General features: G+C 27.8%; 1 protein-coding gene across 1 annotated transcript in view; it reads left to right on the top strand.

The window, feature by feature from the left end:
* LOC142330657 (DNA excision repair protein ERCC-6-like) overlaps window positions 1–19,145 on the top strand; it is a 52,536-nt gene that overhangs the window by 15,700 nt on the left and 17,691 nt on the right. The window contains exons 5-14 of the mRNA XM_075376101.1: window positions 274–435; window positions 2,252–2,405; window positions 6,004–6,156; window positions 7,111–7,235; window positions 7,549–7,712; window positions 7,877–8,074; window positions 13,401–13,694; window positions 16,735–16,872; window positions 18,333–18,443; window positions 18,601–18,804. Coding sequence (XP_075232216.1) covers window positions 274–435; window positions 2,252–2,405; window positions 6,004–6,156; window positions 7,111–7,235; window positions 7,549–7,712; window positions 7,877–8,074; window positions 13,401–13,694; window positions 16,735–16,872; window positions 18,333–18,443; window positions 18,601–18,804 — 1,703 coding nt within the window. The remainder of the gene's footprint in view (window positions 1–273; window positions 436–2,251; window positions 2,406–6,003; window positions 6,157–7,110; window positions 7,236–7,548; window positions 7,713–7,876; window positions 8,075–13,400; window positions 13,695–16,734; window positions 16,873–18,332; window positions 18,444–18,600; window positions 18,805–19,145) is intronic.

Genomic DNA, 19,145 nt, shown 5'->3' with positions numbered 1-19,145 from the left:
CTTTGTCTCAGAACTATGTTTTGTTTATATGTAATGTAGTTTTAAGTTTAAATCTGTGCTTATTTAAATTAAGTATCAAGTGTCATTAAGAATGAAAAGCTATTCAGGATTGATGTCTGAACAGTTTAACTTTCTTTGTTATTTATATAGATCAATGAATATGTATTTTTATAAATACTTGTATTTAGAGGAATTTCATGCTACAGTTTTATCATAATTTTCTAATATGTTACAATAAAAAAAATTATAAGTTTTTCTTATTTCTTTCCACAGAGGATGATAAAAGATGGTCTAATGGTAAAATTACACTGAAGAATCCAGTGAAATCTAGAAAAAAGAAATCGCTTTCAAACTGGAAAATACCAGAAGATTGGAGAAGTGATGATTCAGACTGGGCGTCATCAGATGAAGAACGTAAAAAAAAAAGGCGAAGAAGTAAGTTTAAAATAATTATTTCATTGTATTAAACAAGTAACATTAATGCAGTCATAAGCATTTTAATTCTGTAGATGGAGGAATTGCAGAAGGAGGTAGGCCTTCTTCTGTGGAAGATAAGAAGAATATACAGGTAATCATAAATCATTCAGTGTATTTTAGGTGTTAATAAACAAAGTAATGTATATGCATGGTTTAGTGTTGAACAGGGAATTTCAAACAGTTTTGTGTTAACTTCAAACAAGTTTCAGAAGAACACTTTTGTAACATGTAAAATGTCTAGATGATATTCAGTTTCACACCACACATTACAAAGAATATCTGAAGTTATTCCATTAATTACACCTTTGATTTTTCTTTTTAGTTCATTGATGTGAATAACCTTCGTTGCATGTACCCTGTCTGACAAACCCCCAAAGAAAGAAATAAGTGGTGTAATGTCAGGGGATCGAGGTGGCCAGGGAATTGGTCCAACACGGCCAGTTAATGTCAAGGAAATCATTCATGCAATCTCTAGCATGTAAACTAGCATGTTGTTAGAAGTAAATATTGGATTGCCTATGTTCAATTTGTAGTACTGCATACTCTTGTAAAATGTCTAGATAACTAGTGCTAGTAAAACCATTGGCTCAGCAGAGAAAAATGATCCAATCACTTCATAAGCAGTCAACACATACCAAACATTAATTTTACAACTATCTTGTGTGTTTCAAATGGCATGAGTTTCTCGCTACCTCAAATCTGACAATTATGACATTTAACATAACCAAAAACATGGAAGATAGCTTCATCAGAGATTACTTTTTCTAAGAATTACCTCCTGCCACTATTTCAAGAATGTCCATGGCAAGATTGTAATTATGTGATCTATCCAACTGAATTTGTATGCATGAAGTTTTAGGCGCTTGTGTAGAACCTTGACAATTGCTGACTTTTGTATTCTCAGTTCTATATTTGTACATGACAAGTTGATTTACCCTGGCTTCTCTGAAAAGTTTTTCTTATTCATTTCACAACTTCCTCAGAGACAGGAGGTCTGCCAGCATCTTTTTTGAGTACTGGACTTACTGTATCCTTAAACTCGTGATACCAATGTTTAATAGTTTTTATTAGGAGAATTACGGCTGTACTCTAAACAAAAATGTCTATAAACAGATTCGTTTTTATGAAACCATAATACACACATTCTTTTCTCCTACACAGAAAAGTTGAGTCTTTGGTCAGCTGTAATCCCTCCCTCCTGTCGTTACATTGCACTAGCCTGTGCATTCAAGGTCATCAGTAACTATGTTACCTACACTAATCACACATTGATTTCTTTTTTTATTAACCCCTAAAATGGACTAAATAATTTATGTTCACCTGTGTATTTTCCAAATAGTTATTGTTTTGAGAGAAATAGATAAATGAAAATCCTGGTTAATTCTCATTCAGTAGCATAAACCAAACTCCTGCTTAACATTTTTAAGAGAATGTGTATATAAAATAAAACTTATTGTAAATAAAAACAATCTGAAAAAATTTGTTAATAAAGAATATTACAAAATATATTAATAAAAAAAAAAGATAGGAAAGACAAGACAAAGTTAGTAGTGGTAATGAGGTAAAAAAATTTAATTGGAAATGTTTTGATAAGTTCCCCCATATTTCTGTTGTAGTTTCATGCTTAGTATGAAGCATGAAATTATAATTTAGTTTTGTAGAAACTACAATTTGATTTTATCCTAATCCTTGCAATTTACTTAACATAACTATGTATCATTAATACTACAATCCAACTTATTTTTAATTATTCACTCTTTATTTTGTACTTTAGATAAGAAAAAATTAGATGATGGTGACATTGAGTTATATAAACTTCGTATTGAAGAGTGGGGAAAAAATAATAAAATGAGTAAAGATTATGAAAAATTTCATAAATTTGATGGTGATTTTAAAGTACCACAGCATGTTTGGGATAAGTTGTATAAGTAAGTGTATTACATTTGTCTTTTATTATTTTAAAATAAATTAATTAAATTTATTTGATTTTGTTGTAGCTATTTGATTTTGTATTAATAATAGTAAATTAATGTTATGAAAATGTGACTGCATGGTAGGTAATAATGTTTTAAGTATTATTTTATTTAAATATCTTTATTCATTTATTTTGCTAGACCTTATATATTTTGATGCACAGGATTATTTAATTTAGTAATAGAAGGAAGTAATAAGCATAGAATAGAAATATTATTTTACTTGCTCACATTTTTTTATTTTATTTCTAGAATTTTTGTTTTGTTTTTTTTGTTATGTTTTTACCTATACATCGGTGTGATGCATTCGCATCAAATCGATGTACAGGTTACAAGGATGATGTAGAATTTTCCTCAATAATTGTGCTGATTAAGATGTTGTGTTTGTCACTTGTTATATGTTGAGCTGATTTTTATAACGGTTTCAATTAATATAATTTCTTAGTACATGCATACCTACATCCAGCCACATGTTTGTATGTATGTAGTAATTAAGTTATCAATTGAAGTGAAAGTCTTAAACAGCTGATTATTTATAATTTTGGATTTTGTCAGGTTTTTAAAAATATATATTAAAAACATTATCTGCATTCAGAAATAATTTTAAATTATGAATTCATTTTAAACTAATTTTATTTTTTTTACATAAATTTACCATTACAGGTCACATTGAGCTTATATTCAGTTATATACTATTACTATCCGTTCTTATATACTTATTGAACTATCCAGTCACACTTGTGGTTTTACTCTAAATTTCCATCTGTGAAGCATTATAACTACAGTGGTAAGTCCAACCACGAAACATGAGTCACATCAATTCTGAAAATAACATATTCATTTTCAAAAATATACAGCATTCTGTGCCAGACTTATTAGGTGGAAAAGTGAAGTGGTTTTCCATTGCCCTTTTTTACTAAGTCAAAATTATTGTTTCATTTATATTGGCAACCAAACTCACCAATGTGTTTATAATATTCAGCGTTACAATTAACATGTTCACTCTGCACAACAATAGGACTGCCTGTCTAATGTATATCATTACACTCAGAAAGAAAATTTGACTGGTGCATGTTGTATAACAGAACAACAATTGCTTCAAATGTATTTTAGCTAGAGGTAGAATAAGAAAGACTGAGGCGGACAGTTCTGCAAGAGATTAATAAGGCAAAAAAACGTTGGCCTTTCTGTTGCAAAAAAAAAAACTTTATATACACTATTCCTCAGTTGGGAAAGACCTCAAATTTATAAATTATAAATGTTAAGTCAATTGAAACCTCATTTCTTTTATTTAGGCGTAGATTAGTTATCAAAATATACTGTAAATTTATAAGTAACTTAACAGTGAAAAAGTTTAAACTAAGTAATTTGTAATAAACATTTTTAAAACATTAACTCTATTTACAAACCAATATGTATACATGCTTAGGCTGCGGCTGCAACTTGAGGAACTTGCAGCTATGTATAGGTATTGTAATTCAATTTTTTTTTAATAATTTTGTATTGATGTATAAATCAAGTAAGTAATCAATAAGCAATCTTCTAATCTATAATTTCATCCATATCATACTTCTTTTAAATACACGTCTAAGCTCTTTCTAATTATTATAAAAATAATATTTTATGACAACAGCAGCAGAGTGGTACTGTTACCCATTCATTCTTCGTATTGTTCCTATACCTTTACAGTTCACATGTTTTCTAAACTCTTTCTTTGTTCAACATTTTTCACAGTTGCTGTGCTTCTGTAAAAGAGTTGTATTCTGCTATATATTTTTTACATTTAAGGCTATAGCGTTATATGCTGCTTCAGCAGTTAATAGCTATAATAGGAAACTATAGATTGGTCAAAAAAAATTTCCTTTTTTAGTTTTGTCCCTTAAGGAGACATAAAAAAAATAAACAAAATTTAACAAAAAAATAGATTTAAATGAATTGTAAGTAATCTGCGAAAAAAAATGTATTCCAATCTTAAGCCCAAAAAATCTGTTTCTCTCAAGTAAACATTTGTGTGTGTGTATGTGTGTATATATATATACAGGCTAACACACATATCTTGGCCTATACATGGTCTTATAATTCTGGACTCTGTTGACAGATTTTATTTAAACATGGTAGATAGGTACTACCTTACAGGAAAAGAAAGTTAAAAACTTTTGTAAAAATTGGAGGGGAGCTTTTTTTGCAAAAAAAAAGGGGTTGGGAGGGTTTTGACCGAAATGAAATTTCAAATCATTACTGGGGCATGTAAGCAAAAATTTTTCTTAGAAAAGTTAAAACTTTTTTTACCAAGACCATAAATTACCAAGAATTTTTATTTATTATTCACTCCCTCTACAAAAAATGACTAATATTTTTATTATTTTTTTTTTATCTATATCTTGCTTCACAAAAGGATTTAAAATATATTTAATGGGAGTTTTCGCATCTATATTTTTAAATCAACAGGCCTTCAACTGCTATAAAACTTTTTTACTCATCACACTCCAAGCTCACCAACTGGTCTAGTGGGTAACTCTTCATTGCAAATCAGTTGTTTTAACAGCTGATTTTTGAAGTCAGAGGTTCTGAGGTTCAAATCTTAATAAAAGCTATTTGCTTTTATATGGATTTGAATACTAGGTAGTAGATAGATACTAATGTACTTTGGTGGTTTGGGTTCAATTAACCACACTCTCAGGAGTGGTCAACCTGAGTCTGTAGACAAGACTACGCCTCATTTATACGTCATACATATCTTCCTCACCTCATTGGGTCATGTGGGGTTGTTTATTGTTCAGTAGTTGAACAGACTGCAAGGTACTCATTAGGAAAATAAATAATTATATCCCAATCTATTTGTATGTGGTAACAAAAAATATTTATTTAACTTTAGAAAACTTTATTTAAATTTAAGTCCTCACAAGTTACACATTGCATTTAAAATTTAAAAATGTTAGTTTTTTATTATCCCTTACTCTTTAGTACTTCTTAAAAAATGTTTTCCTCTTCCTAAAAAGTTACAACTTTTTAAAATTAATTTTACCTGATGGAGGGATGGTGGGAGCACCCGAAATAAAAACAATTTATGCAATTTCAAATTTTTATTGGTATAACATATTTTGTAATTGTCACTAAACTAACATAATACTTTTCCCCTGATGGGGGCGCTCCCAATTTTCTATTTATTTTTTTAACATAAGATTAGAAAAAAAAAATTGGAAAAAAAACTAATTAAAATATGGTTATTGCCTTTCAATAAAAAGGAATTATTTTATTATAAATATACAAAGAGCTTAAAATGATTGAATAGATTCAAAAATGAGTTGTGTAACTTGACCAGTATAGCTGGGAAAGTTATGCAATTAATTGCCAGTTATTTTTATTACGTACATTTCATTTGATTCTGTGAATAAATGATATTCTGCTAATGATAGCTTTTTACTTATTGGTATGCTGTTAATATACATTTTATTTTTTAATTATGTAAAAATTATTTTTCCTTTGGATCATTTTTTAAATGTTGCAATCTGTTTATGAATTATTTATAGATTGTAAGTAATATTTGTTATAGTTATCAAAAAGTTGGTGTTCGTTGGTTGTGGGAACTTGATAGACAACGTTGTGGGGGTATTCTTGGTGATGAAATGGGATTAGGGAAAACAGTTCAAGTCATTTCATTTCTATATGGATTGCATTGCAGTGAATTAAAAGATAAAGATACTGGGTGAGTATTTAAAGTTATATTTTGTGTTTTTATTTTAATTTAAAAAATCATTTATTGATTGGATTTAGAAATTCTTATATATAATGCCCTGTGTAAAGTAAGATAGAACATTATCTAAACAAGAATTTTCTAAATTTTAATATTATACTGGTATTGTGCTTTACAAATTGTTAAAGATTCAGCCTTTGCAAATTATTCTTTGTAAAGTGATGGTTTTTCTTATCAATATTTTTTTTAAATTTCATATAATGCAACTAGATGTTCCAACATTTGCATGAGATATATTTTTGTACTCTAATTTATGTACTTTTATACATTTTCCTTTTAGTGGTAAATATGTTTCTAACTGAATTCATTCAAGAGAATAATTAATTGAAAATGGGGAACTATAATTACTAGTTAAAATTAATTTCATATTTATTAGCATATATTATTAAAAATATATTTTGAAATTTAGAAATTTATTATAAACATTTTTTTTTTAAATTCACAGTGGTTTTAAAAAATATTATTTGAAAGAGATATGGTTTATTTTAAAAATAATAAACTATTTACGACATTTAAAATAAATTGGAATGTTATTAAAATTTGCTTATAGTCATGTGTGAAAACAGTAGTCTACTAACAGTGTGGAAATGATTATATCCATAATTTCTGTACTCTTACTATCATTTATATAGTTAATCATTATTTAAGTTGATTGTGGAATCCACCAGATTGTACATATATTGATAGTAATGCATTACCTGATTTTAAATTATTTTGTAATTATTGATGAATCCATATACATTACAAAAAATCTATTATATAACTTAGTAAGTTTACATTAAGCTTATTATTTCAGTCTGTGAAAGGTAATTTTTATTATGAATGTATTTTTTTTATTATTATATCTGTTAGTGTATGACAAAATTTTCATGTAAGATTTTAAAATATTTAATCTTTGTTTCTCAGGTATTGTGGTCTTGGTCCATCACTTATAATATGTCCTACAACTTTAATGCAACAATGGGTTAATGAATTTCATACTTGGTTTCCACATCTTCGTGTTGCAATATTACATGAATCAGGCACTTATGGTATGTTATAGTTTACAGTAACCTTTTACAAGGTTTGGATTCTATTTATTTATTTAATAATATATAAAAGTAACATTTATTTATTAATTTCATTTTTTGTTATTAATTTGATGTATTTTGAAACCCTTGGTATAATATTAATATGCTTACTTTCTACTCTTAATTAAAGAAAGAATTTAATAGTGAGTGTGTTTGATGTCATGTTATTTAATGCTTTATTAATTTTTGTTACATTCAATCAGTTTAGATAAATTTTAGATGTATATTTTTTGCTTAATGTATTTAATTAGATATATTGTTTTATGTTTTGTAGGAAAGAATAGAGTAGAATTAGTGAGAAAAATTTATACATCCGGTAATGGTGTTTTAGTTTTGTCATATACTGGAGCAGTGCAACACAAAGATCAACTAACATCAAGGACATGGCATTATGTTATTTTAGATGAAGGGCACAAAATACGAAATCCAGATGCTCAGGTATAGTTTTTTGATCATTGAGGTTTGTTTAACATATAAAATTATTCATATAGGTTAATTTAAGAGAAGTTTATTAATTTTATGTATTTTTACTTCTGTTAGTACATTAATATATTTAAAAAATTAAATATGTGTATTCCTTATAAAGAAATTTTAATTTTCAGGTGACACTTGCTTTGAAACAACTGAAAACATCACATAGAATAATTTTAACGGGTTCACCGATGCAGAATAATTTAAGAGAGCTTTGGTCACTGTTTGATTTTATTTTTCCTGGTAAATTAGGTACATTACCAGTTTTTCTTGAACAGTTTGCTGTTCCTATTACTCAAGGTGGTTATGCAAATGCATCTGAAGTGCAGGTAATTAATATATATTTATTTATTTTAATTTTATTAACTTATTAAAATTTAATGCAATATGAACTTGAATGTATTTAATTGAATTTTGGATTGGGTATGCCAGTCGTAACCTGGCTTGAATCCTGATCATACTTGTCAGTTTTCATAGCCTTAAGATTACATACGTGTTCTTCCAGTTAAAGCATTAATTTCAATAGTGAATTAAATCATTTAAAAGAAAATGTGCATTTTTTATTTATTGTCTTTTCTTTACTTTTTTAATTCTTTGTTTGGATTTTGCGGACTATACATCCCTTTAAAATTAGTTTTTTTTTTTTGTTTTTTTTTTATTGTTTGTTTGGGTTTACCAACATATACAAGAAAACTGGATGTAATTGTTATGAACATACCTTTATTTGTTACAGCATCTCACACACACACATATATATATATATATATATATATATATATATATATATATATATATATATATACATACTCGTAAGTGTGCACACATTGTTATGATTATTATTATTTCAATGGATTGGATTAGTTCACAAAAACTATGTAATCTTTCACTATATGGTACCACTTAAAACAGTTTTCCCAGATAAAGTTGTTGTAATTTATTCTACTGTGTTTGTACTGTCTATTATGTAATGATCTGCATTCATAATATCAATACCAAAATCATTATCCTTTTTATTTCCATTTTCATCTAACTTGTGTCATTATTAATAAGATTTTCTCTAGTAGGGAAAATTACATCATTTCAGTTATTCTCAGAATTGAAAGTCAAAATCTTCTATAAGTACCCTAAATTTATTTCTCGAATAATCTGTTAGCTGTTTCAGTCACATTTAGTTAATATGAATTAAAAAGACTCTTAAATAATAATACCCTAAAATTTATCAGTTTGTAAAATACTGGATAAATTTGGTTTTACGAACTGTAAATTTACGTAATAAAAAGTAATAATGTAAAAAATGCCTAAAAACAGTTTAAAATCTGACTAATTAAAGTAAGAATTGATAGCAATCACCTGATATTATAAAATCAGTTTGGTTTAATTTTTGACAATATAATTGAAAATAAAACTTAGAATTATGAAGCTACAAGATAGCTGAAGCAATCATACCAGTTGAAAAACAATGCATCGTTTTATTTCTTTGATAAACACAATTTATCACCAACAAACATTTGTGTAAAATTTGAAATTCTAAATGTCAAAAAGGGTTAAATTTTTATTTTCCTTAATAATTAGGAGGCATTCCAAATTAGATGTATTCATTTTACTTAAAAAATTAGATATATCACATTATATTTATTATACATGATTCTGATCTCAGTTCAGATATGAAGTGGTTTAAGCAAAAAACATTTTGGAACCATTATTCTAAAACATGACTATTTTTATTTATTTTGTGAGTCTTACAGCCTACACCTTTTCTCGAATCTATTATATCACAACTCTTTTCAAAAACATCTTTCATCAGATCTCAACTTCTCAGTTTCCCCAATTCCATACCCAATGTTTCCAGAAGTCTACTTTTCTCAGACAGGACCCATTCCCATACCTTCTACAACCATCGTGTCAGTGACATCCTCCTAACACGTACCATATCAATTACATTGCCTCTTCTTTACTCTATCAATCATATCATCAGTCTCATCCATCTGCAGCTTAACTAATCTCATTGGGAACATATTGCAATCACTAAACCCTACTAATGCTCGTAAGAGCATCTATTTCAAGATTGTACTTTTAAATCATTTTTTTTGACCAAGCTCCAAGTCTGACCCATACAGAGATATACTCTTCACCACACTCCGATAAAGTCTTTTTTTAGTTCTTCTTATTCCTTTATTCCGCTGTAATTCATTCAAACATTGAATGGTTCTCATACCTCTTTACTTATCTTATTTGTAATATTCGCATCAGATGTTATTTGGTTACTGAATATTGATTGTAACTACCTTTGAACACTTGTTATACAGCTTTCAAATTGGATATCTCTCCTCTTCCTATACAGAACCATATATGCCATTTTATCCATGCTCATTTTCAGGCCCCCTCTACTCTTTAGGTTTTTTAATTATATATTTAACATCATCCCTACAGGCTGCCATTATTACCTGATCATCAACCAGTATATCCATTACACTTCCTCTTCCAGTCTCACAGAATCTTTGCTAGATAGATTTTAAATAATAAGGAGGAAAGACAGCAATCCTATAGCAGTTTTTTTATAGTTGAAAATGAGACAAACCTTATTTCCTATCTTCACTTTATTATTATACTCTCATACAGATTTGCAGTTGTTCTTACAAGCCTTGTTAATCTTCCTGAGGACATCTATAATTTTCTTCTGTGGAACAATATTGTACGCATTCTTCAAATCAATGAATATTAAATAAGTGTCAGTTTCAATAATGGTGATTTTTATTAACTGCTTCAAACAGACTATGTTATCTCTACAGGATCTGCTGGCTCTGACCACTGTCTTTTCCATATCCTTCCATTTCTGCTCGATCCATGTTTTAATTATCCGTTCATACAACCTTTCAGTGGAACTGGTAATTGCAATATGTCTAATTATTGTCCCTCATCTTTCTTATAAATTGATATAACATATATATTCCTTCCACTCTACAGGAACTTTACAGCCTGTGGTAAAAATATTCACTGAAGATATGTGCAATGATTTCTTTCATAAGACCATTCTTCAGTAATCCGCTGGAAGGCCAGGACCCAGAACCCTGAATATTTTTCATTCCTCATATCTTTATTACTGCTTCCCTCACTAATATCTTCTCTATCCTTATATCATCCTCCTCATCACTACCAAACCTGTATTCTAAATCTTTTCTAAATATCATTCTTGCTTCAAGAAATAATTCCTCAAAATAACTCTTCTATTCACCAAAAGGCACCAGTTGTTTCCCTTTAACAATTTGTTGAGTAGCTGAAATAAATCTCTAAGATTCCTTTTATTTGGATTAGCTAAATGACTTCTATTTGAATTTATTTAAGAAATCCTCATTTTTTGCTTTCATTGCTTTCTTCTTAGCTTCATAACTTTTCCTATCATCCAGACATCGAGTTTACAGCCACTTCTGATAAGCTTCCTTTTTACATCTGACAGCCTTTTGCAAGTCATCATTTCACTATGAAGACTTACTTAGCAAGGCTTCTTGCTGATAGCTTAAGTGTCTTTTAATCAGCTTCCTACTTACCCATCCGTATTTTTTCCATACTGAATTTCCTTATGTTTTAGCTAACTTAGCCTTTAATTAAAAAAAAAAAAGAAGTAAATTCATTTTGAGGTCTACTCAGGCTGTATTTTAGGCATGCTAACTGTGTAAAATCAGTGTCTCCTTCAGATTTTGACTTGTTGTTCCTTGATTTCGGTTATACATTTTAGCTCAGAATGAAAAATTGTCAGAACCACACTTCATTCTCTGAAGAACCTTTCATCAATCATATTAATGCACGATTTTTGTTTAAAAATGATATATATTCAGTTATGGATTTTAACTGATTGAGACCACGTAAATTTATGGAATAATTTATGCATGAAATATCCATTCATAATGCGATAACCCTTCAAAGGTACTTGTTAGTTGTTCACCATTATCAGTAACTCTGTCTTCTCTGTGTGGACCAATAACTTAGTCGTTAATTTCAGACTCAGTTCTAGTATTAAATCATTCTAAACTTTATGACTTCAATTGTCATTTGGGACTTATATCACAATCAAAATTAATATAGTGATTTCTGAAAGTTATATCTACTTATCTTGTAGTACTTATATATACCAATTTTTAATACACACTTAATATTATATGCATAACTTTATATATTCTGCATATATTTCTACAAATAACCCTAAAATTCAACTTTTTGTCCTACCATCTTTATTCAATCCATTACGTATATATGGGTATATTGACCTTTCACCTCAATACCGTAACCCTTCTTTTTGGTCCATTTCAACCTACAAATCCATATAATATATTTCATTGTAGTTGATTTTATTGTTTATTGGTAAATAGTAATGCATATTTAATCAAGAACATAAAAAATACTTATTTACTTTACTTTCTTTACATAAAAATTTCAAAATGCACACCAATATTATCAAAAACCATTATTTAATGATTAAAATACTTTATTTCTGGACCCATAGTATACTGTAAATGAAATTACACTTATTATATAGAGAATCAACATTTATTACTTCAAATTAGTGTAGAAAAATTATATATTGTTAAATCCTAAGGAACGTCTGTATAAAAAATCTTATTTGTTGAATGGTAGATGTTCAGTTACAAATTTTATAATGTAATTTTTAAATGACACCATGTAGTTTATAATTTCAAACCGAATCTCATCTAACCTTCAGGTAAGGTTTCCTAACTAATCTTGTATAATAGAAAAGTCCACCGGTGCAGAAGCATAGACAAAGGAGATGTGTATACACCAAATCTGTGAATATTTAGTTCAGGTTCATTAAAGTGTGTTGTGCAATGTATTCTGACTAGGCAGATTATATAACCAAAACAATATTTGTTTTGATGTTATACAATTGAATATTGTCAACTGGAAACGTAAAAGCAAATTTGGTACTAATTCCTAAACCTATTGCTTATTCTTGATTCATCTAAAAATGCATCATTTATATATATTTTTGAGTTTTATACGTAAATCCATATTTTTTCTACTGAAATGACTTATGACTAAGGAATTCAAAAAACTGCATTCTTATTGTAAAAATGTTTTTCTCAGAAGGTTTTGTTAAGGTTATTTTATTGATTCAAAAATATTTATGTTAAATGTTAATTTTTAGTACTTGAGTTTCATTTGTGGAATTTTCTTTTGTAACATTATATTAGCCTGATTACATACTAAACTAATTTACAGTTTGTTAGATTTGTGCAATTTTGTGCTTTTAGTTCATCTTTCTCTTTGTGAATCATTATCATAAAAACCAGTATTGAAGAAGTGTTGCAAAAAACAATACTTCGTGATCGTTGTTTAAGCCCTATTAAAAGAAATTAATTTTATATAAGGTAAATTTTTCAACAGTATTCATTTGCAAAAATAGATAACTTTATCAATTATTTTATTATTTTTATTGCATAGCTTTAATTTGATATTTGATTTTCTAAAAACAATTATACTGTAGAATATAAACAAAGATTCTGTTATGATTTTAAGTTATATCAACTGCTTACTTAATACATTTCATTGATTTTGTTTTTTATTTTGAAAATTCTGCTTTTGATAAATTTTTATGAAACAATTTATTATTATTTTAAATGAATTATTATTATTTTTTATTAGGTTATAACAGCATATAAATGTGCAACAGTATTAAAAGATACAATAGCACCTTATCTTTTGCGTCGTCTGAAATCAGATGTTAAATCACATATTAGGTTACCAGATAAAAATGAACAGGTTCTCTTCTGTAAACTGACCGATGAACAAAGAGATTTATATAAAGGTTATGTCGATTCTGGTGAAGTCAGTAGAATATTGGATGGAAGATTACAAATATTTGTGGGACTTATATCATTACGAAAGATTTGTAACCATCCTGACTTGTATTCTGGTGGCCCTAAATTATTTTCAGGGGTATGTATTATAATTTTTGTTATACATTTATTTAGTTTATTTTTTTATTGTTTTAATAAAACTTCTTTTTTTTAATTTGTAGAATTTATATAAGTTGGTCACACAACTTATGAAATTCATGTCAGATGAATTTCTTTCTCAAGAAAGGTGGAAAGATTTCCTTAACAATAAAAGTATTGACTACTTATCTTTGGTCTTATATCTGTTTTAAAGATAAGAAATCTACTAGCATTCTTATTTCATTATTTTATAATTAAAAGTATTTTATCCACATCTTAACTTTTTTTTTTATAAAAAAGAGTTTGCCAATCTTTTATATCTACTTTTGAGCAGTTGGCAACTTACACCAGTTTTACTCAGATGTGTGTCTTATGTGTTTATTACTATCATGTTAACTTTGATTAATTTTTGAAAACATTCCAAAACTCTTTTCTTTTCATTTTATGTATATAAAATATGTTTATTTTATTTTCAAACACATTTCTTTGTAATTTTTTTCATCAAATTTTCTGTAATTGCTACATGTAGCAATCACACAATGAGACATCTCATTTCTCTTTCAATAAAATAATTTAATTCATTCATCTTTCATAACATATTTTTTTTTTATTCTCCATTTAGATGTCATAATTCTTTTCTTCTTACTAAGAGAGATTAATCCAAAATAAAAAAGTGTTTTGCAAAAAAAATACTTTTGACTTGGAATCTGGTTAAACCTTTTTACAATTCATTGTTTTTCATAAAATTTGACAGTTTAAGCAGTCATCTTTAAATAATATCTGTTGACATTTAGTTAGTAAAAACAGAATGTTTTTATTAATTAATTAGTTTAATAATTAATTTTAATGGGTCGCTGTAGACCCATCATTAAAAAATGTCATTAAATATTTTTAACAAATTATTGTGTTTATTATATGCAGGTCAGATTACTATGATACCACAATTTAAAATATCCGAAAATCGTAAATGCTTGACTTGAAAAAAAAAGAAGCAGTTTAAGGAAAACTCAGTGTGCGTAATATAGCAGAACGTTTAGATGTTGCGAAAACTGAGATAAGCGATATCTTAAAAAGCAAACTTGTTTTCCAAAAGTAATGGACTAAAAACGACAACCATTAAGCAAACATGCATTTTTTAAAATGCCAGGCCTAGTAGTTGATAATTTGACTGAGTGGTTTTGCAGAGCTTGTACTACTAACATTCTGGTCTTTGGGATTTGATATGTGAGAAAGCCCTAGAAATTGCTAAAGAACTCTGTTATGATGAGTTTAAAGCATCAGGGGGTTGTTTAGACATAACGTTTCTTAAAAAAATGATTGTGGTGAAGCTGGTGCTGTTGATGAAAATTTGGTGTCTACGTGGAAGGAAATGTTAAATGAAATGTGTGTGTGTGTGTGTTATAATGAAAGAAATATTTTTAATTGTGATGAGACTGGTTTTTTTCCTGTGCATTGCCCAATGAAACTCTGTTTGAAAGAGGAAAAATATACAGAGGAGAAGATATCATAAGAAAGACTGACTTATATTGGCTATGAATATGTAAGGTGAATTTGAAAAATTATAAATAATCGGCAAAGCTACGATGTTTGAAGGGCGTGAACATATATTCATTAGAAATTGAATGGTATTCAAATAAAAAATCTTGGATGACTATGACATAATGGACTGATTGTTAAGTTTTGACCGTAGAATGGTTAGTCAAAATAGGAAATGAATACTATTCTTGGACAGTGTAAAATCTCATCCTAACATTAGCTTAGCAAATGTAAAATTGATATTTCTTCTCCCAAACACTACTGCATATGTCAACTGCTTGACCAGGGAATCATTCAGAACTTTAAAATTCAGTACAGAAAAAAGGTGTTACAGTACTTAAATGTCAACAGAGTTGTGGATGCTGATAAGCTTTCTAAAAGCATTATTGTGTTGAATCTAGTTTTATTGATTCATCTGACTAAAAAGCATGTTACTTCTATGACAGTGAGAAATTGTTTTATAAAAGCCGATATTAAACCTCTACAAAATAACTTCAATTCTGATATTTAAAATCTTACTGAACCAAATGAAATTTCTGTGAAATAGAATGAATCACAAGAACTTATTGAAACATTTGGAAACTACAAAGAGTACCTGAACATTGACAACTTCCAATTTATTAAAACCTTTATGATAACTGATGAACATTGAATTAACAGTAAGATTACAATAGAAAAATCAACAATTCACTTTATGCCAGTATTATTCACTTTTGCTGTTTACAAAGACTACCTTACATTTTATAACTGAATAATATCACTTTCATTACTGTTCACAGAACAAACCAAACAGCTTCTCATTTTCAACCACTGTCCAAAATGGAATACTCGTGATGTATTCACTTGTTTGTTAACCGCATACTCTATTCGAATGTTCTCACACACTTGATCGCATTTATTGCAAACCGTACTTGTGTTAATTAGACACTGTACTAAAAAACTTGAAAACTGTCATTCTACGGGGCCTGACCTGCAGTACACTCAACCTGCCCTTTTGTTTGGTGAAGCGTAATAATTTCCATTCTCTACACTTTTCTATATATCCTTTTCTAGAAAAAATTCCTATGTCATATCTTCTAGATTTTTTCTTCATTTTCTCTCTTTCTTCTTTCTGTAAGCTTCTCTATTCATTACAATATTAAGTTATACTTTTATTTGAAATCAACAGCAAATAATTTTGTAACTTGATTTTTTTGATGTGCTATATCAAATATATAAATATGTGTTGTGTATGAAAATAAATATTTATATATAATCTGGGTATACATTCTCATTTAAATATGCTGTACAAAAACCATTTTTTTTTCCGGGTTGGTGCAGATGAATTGCCTGTCTGACTGAAACTTTGGAACTCAGCTATGCAGTTCTTCACATACTGATTATTATGTTATCTTTTTACTTTTAATTGGTTATTTATGCATTTTTTTATTATAATTAATATAAAGTAATTATTTCATTACTGTTAACTTATAATAATTTTAACACTTCAATATTATTTTTTTCAGGAAAGTGAAGAAAAATTACCTGAGAATGAACGTTATGGCCACTGGAGTAAAGCTGGTAAAATGATTGTAATAGAAACGCTGTTGAAAATCTGGAAGAAGCAAGGACATAGAGTACTTCTGTTTACACAAGGACAACAGGTTGGTGATCTTTTTTCTTCATTTAAATGGTGATAAATTTTCTGTTCATAAAATCTTAGAAGGCAGGTTAAAGGAAAAGAAGTTATCTACCTAGCTTGTGTAAGTCTAGTAAAGGGATTAGATAACATAGAATAGATAGTATTTACATTTTTTGAGGAAAAAGAGAATTGGTAGAGAGATATCTGTAGCCTGTGTAAAAATCAGGTACTTGTGTTAAGAAGAAAAGAAATAAAAAAAAGATAGAAAATACGAAGGTTTCATAAAGAAACTGAAGAAGAATTTGAAAGGTGATCTACAATTCAGAGAAAAAATTATAGGCTATTATAATAATCTGTGGAATGCACTAGTTATATTCCTTTAATTTAAACAAAAAATTAATTTGAACAAATGTTGACTGTTATGGTCCATGCTCATGGAGAGAAGTGAAAGAAAATTATAAACTGGATCTTAAGTATATTTATTTAAAATGTATTTGTGTGTGTGTGTGTGTGTGTGTTTTTTACACATGTATTTGTGTCATACATAACAGTTCTGTTGCACTTTTTGGAATTCTTATTAATTAAAATACAATGAGGTGCCCCTGAAAGTAATTTATGGCATACTGAGCACTGCTGCACTTAATTTTTAAATTATATACACCGGATTTTCTTTACCTAATAAATAATCAATATATTTTTAATCTACGATAAATATTTCTCAGAGGTGACCATTAGAAGTTTTATATTTTCATAATTAAATTATATATTAAAGCATCCAGGATTAGTTAATTTGGTTATGGAAGAAGTGTGTAAGAAATAAAGATAAGGTACATAAAGTCTAACAAAGTTAGTCTTAAACTACATTAAGTTATTTGTTTAAACTATGTAATTGAAGATCTTGAATGTAGCTAATATTCTTTTGAGAATTAATATTTACGTCGACTAGAAATGAGAAAAGGAAAGTGTTCCGAGACCAATAACATGAATGATAAAAAATAATATTAACAAAGAGTAACTAATAATGTTACTTGTAATTTTCCAAATATTTTATTCAGTATTGGTTAATTTGAGTTTAAATTAAAAAAAAAATAATTGCATGTTTGTAACATTGTCTGCCTTTTAAGATAATATGTTGTCCTATTAATAACTATTTATTTTAACTTTTATATTTTAAAGACTTCATCTGCGATATTAGTTTTGAATTTTATTTCACTTTTTTGACTTTTGTTTTTAATAAACTTTTATTATATGATTAATATTAATTTTACACCTTGTAAGTTTTATTATTTTGTAATTATTTTACCCCTTTATTAATAAAAATTCTGGCCAATGATAACGCTCAGGCGTTTTTCGCCCACAAACAAAAAAAATAATAAATAACTATTTTGATGCGTTACCATTTTTATATTAATTAATCTTTTAAGGTTTTAGTGAGTAGATACTAACTTTTTTTTACTATAATTTATTTTAAAATCATTTCAGATGCTGTGCATTATGGAAGCATTTGTAAAACAAAGTGGTTATAAGTACTTGAAACTTGACGGCAGTACTTCAATTGGATCTCGTCAACCTCTTATTAATAAATTTAACCAGGTATTTTTTTTTAATGTATTAATCATAAAGATTGTATTAATTTAAATTAAATAATCACTTAATATAGAAAAAAATATTTAGATAGGCTTATATTTTTTAACTGTAAATTTGTGTTCTTTTTTTCTAAATTCCTTTCATCTGATATTTCTTATTTCAGGATACATCATATTTTGTTATGATATTAACTACCAGAGTTGGTGGTTTAGGAGTCAATTTGACCGGTGCTGATCGTGTTGTTATATATGATCCAGATTGGAATCCAGCTACAGATACTCAGGCCAGAGAAAGAGCTTGGAGGATCGGTCAAAAACAAAATGTTACCGTTTATCGATTGATTACTGCTGGAACAATTGAAGAAAAAGTAAATATTTTTCTATTTTTTGTTTACAATGGTAGTATAATTTAATTAGTTTTATATATGTATTATGTTATTTTCATGTTTAAAAATAATCTAAAGTAATTATATTCTTTTACAGATTTTTTAAAAAGAATTTCTATAAATAACTAGAATCATGTTTATGTTGGTATAAAAAATTAAGAAAACAATGATGTTTGACACTTTTTTTACTTCCTTGTGCGAAGTAAAGGAAGTATTATGATCGGGAAAAATTTTGGTTTTCAGATTTCAGCGGAAATATCCATTTTGACCATCGCTCAATCCATTTTGACTAGTTTTAGCGTGATGTCTGTACATATGAGTCT

Source organism: Lycorma delicatula, chromosome 9, assembly GCF_047948215.1.
Source record: "Lycorma delicatula isolate Av1 chromosome 9, ASM4794821v1, whole genome shotgun sequence".
NCBI classification, from domain to species: domain Eukaryota; kingdom Metazoa; phylum Arthropoda; class Insecta; order Hemiptera; family Fulgoridae; genus Lycorma; species Lycorma delicatula.
Note: the sequence above shows the minus strand (reverse complement) of the source record. Positions and strands in the feature narration are given on the sequence as shown.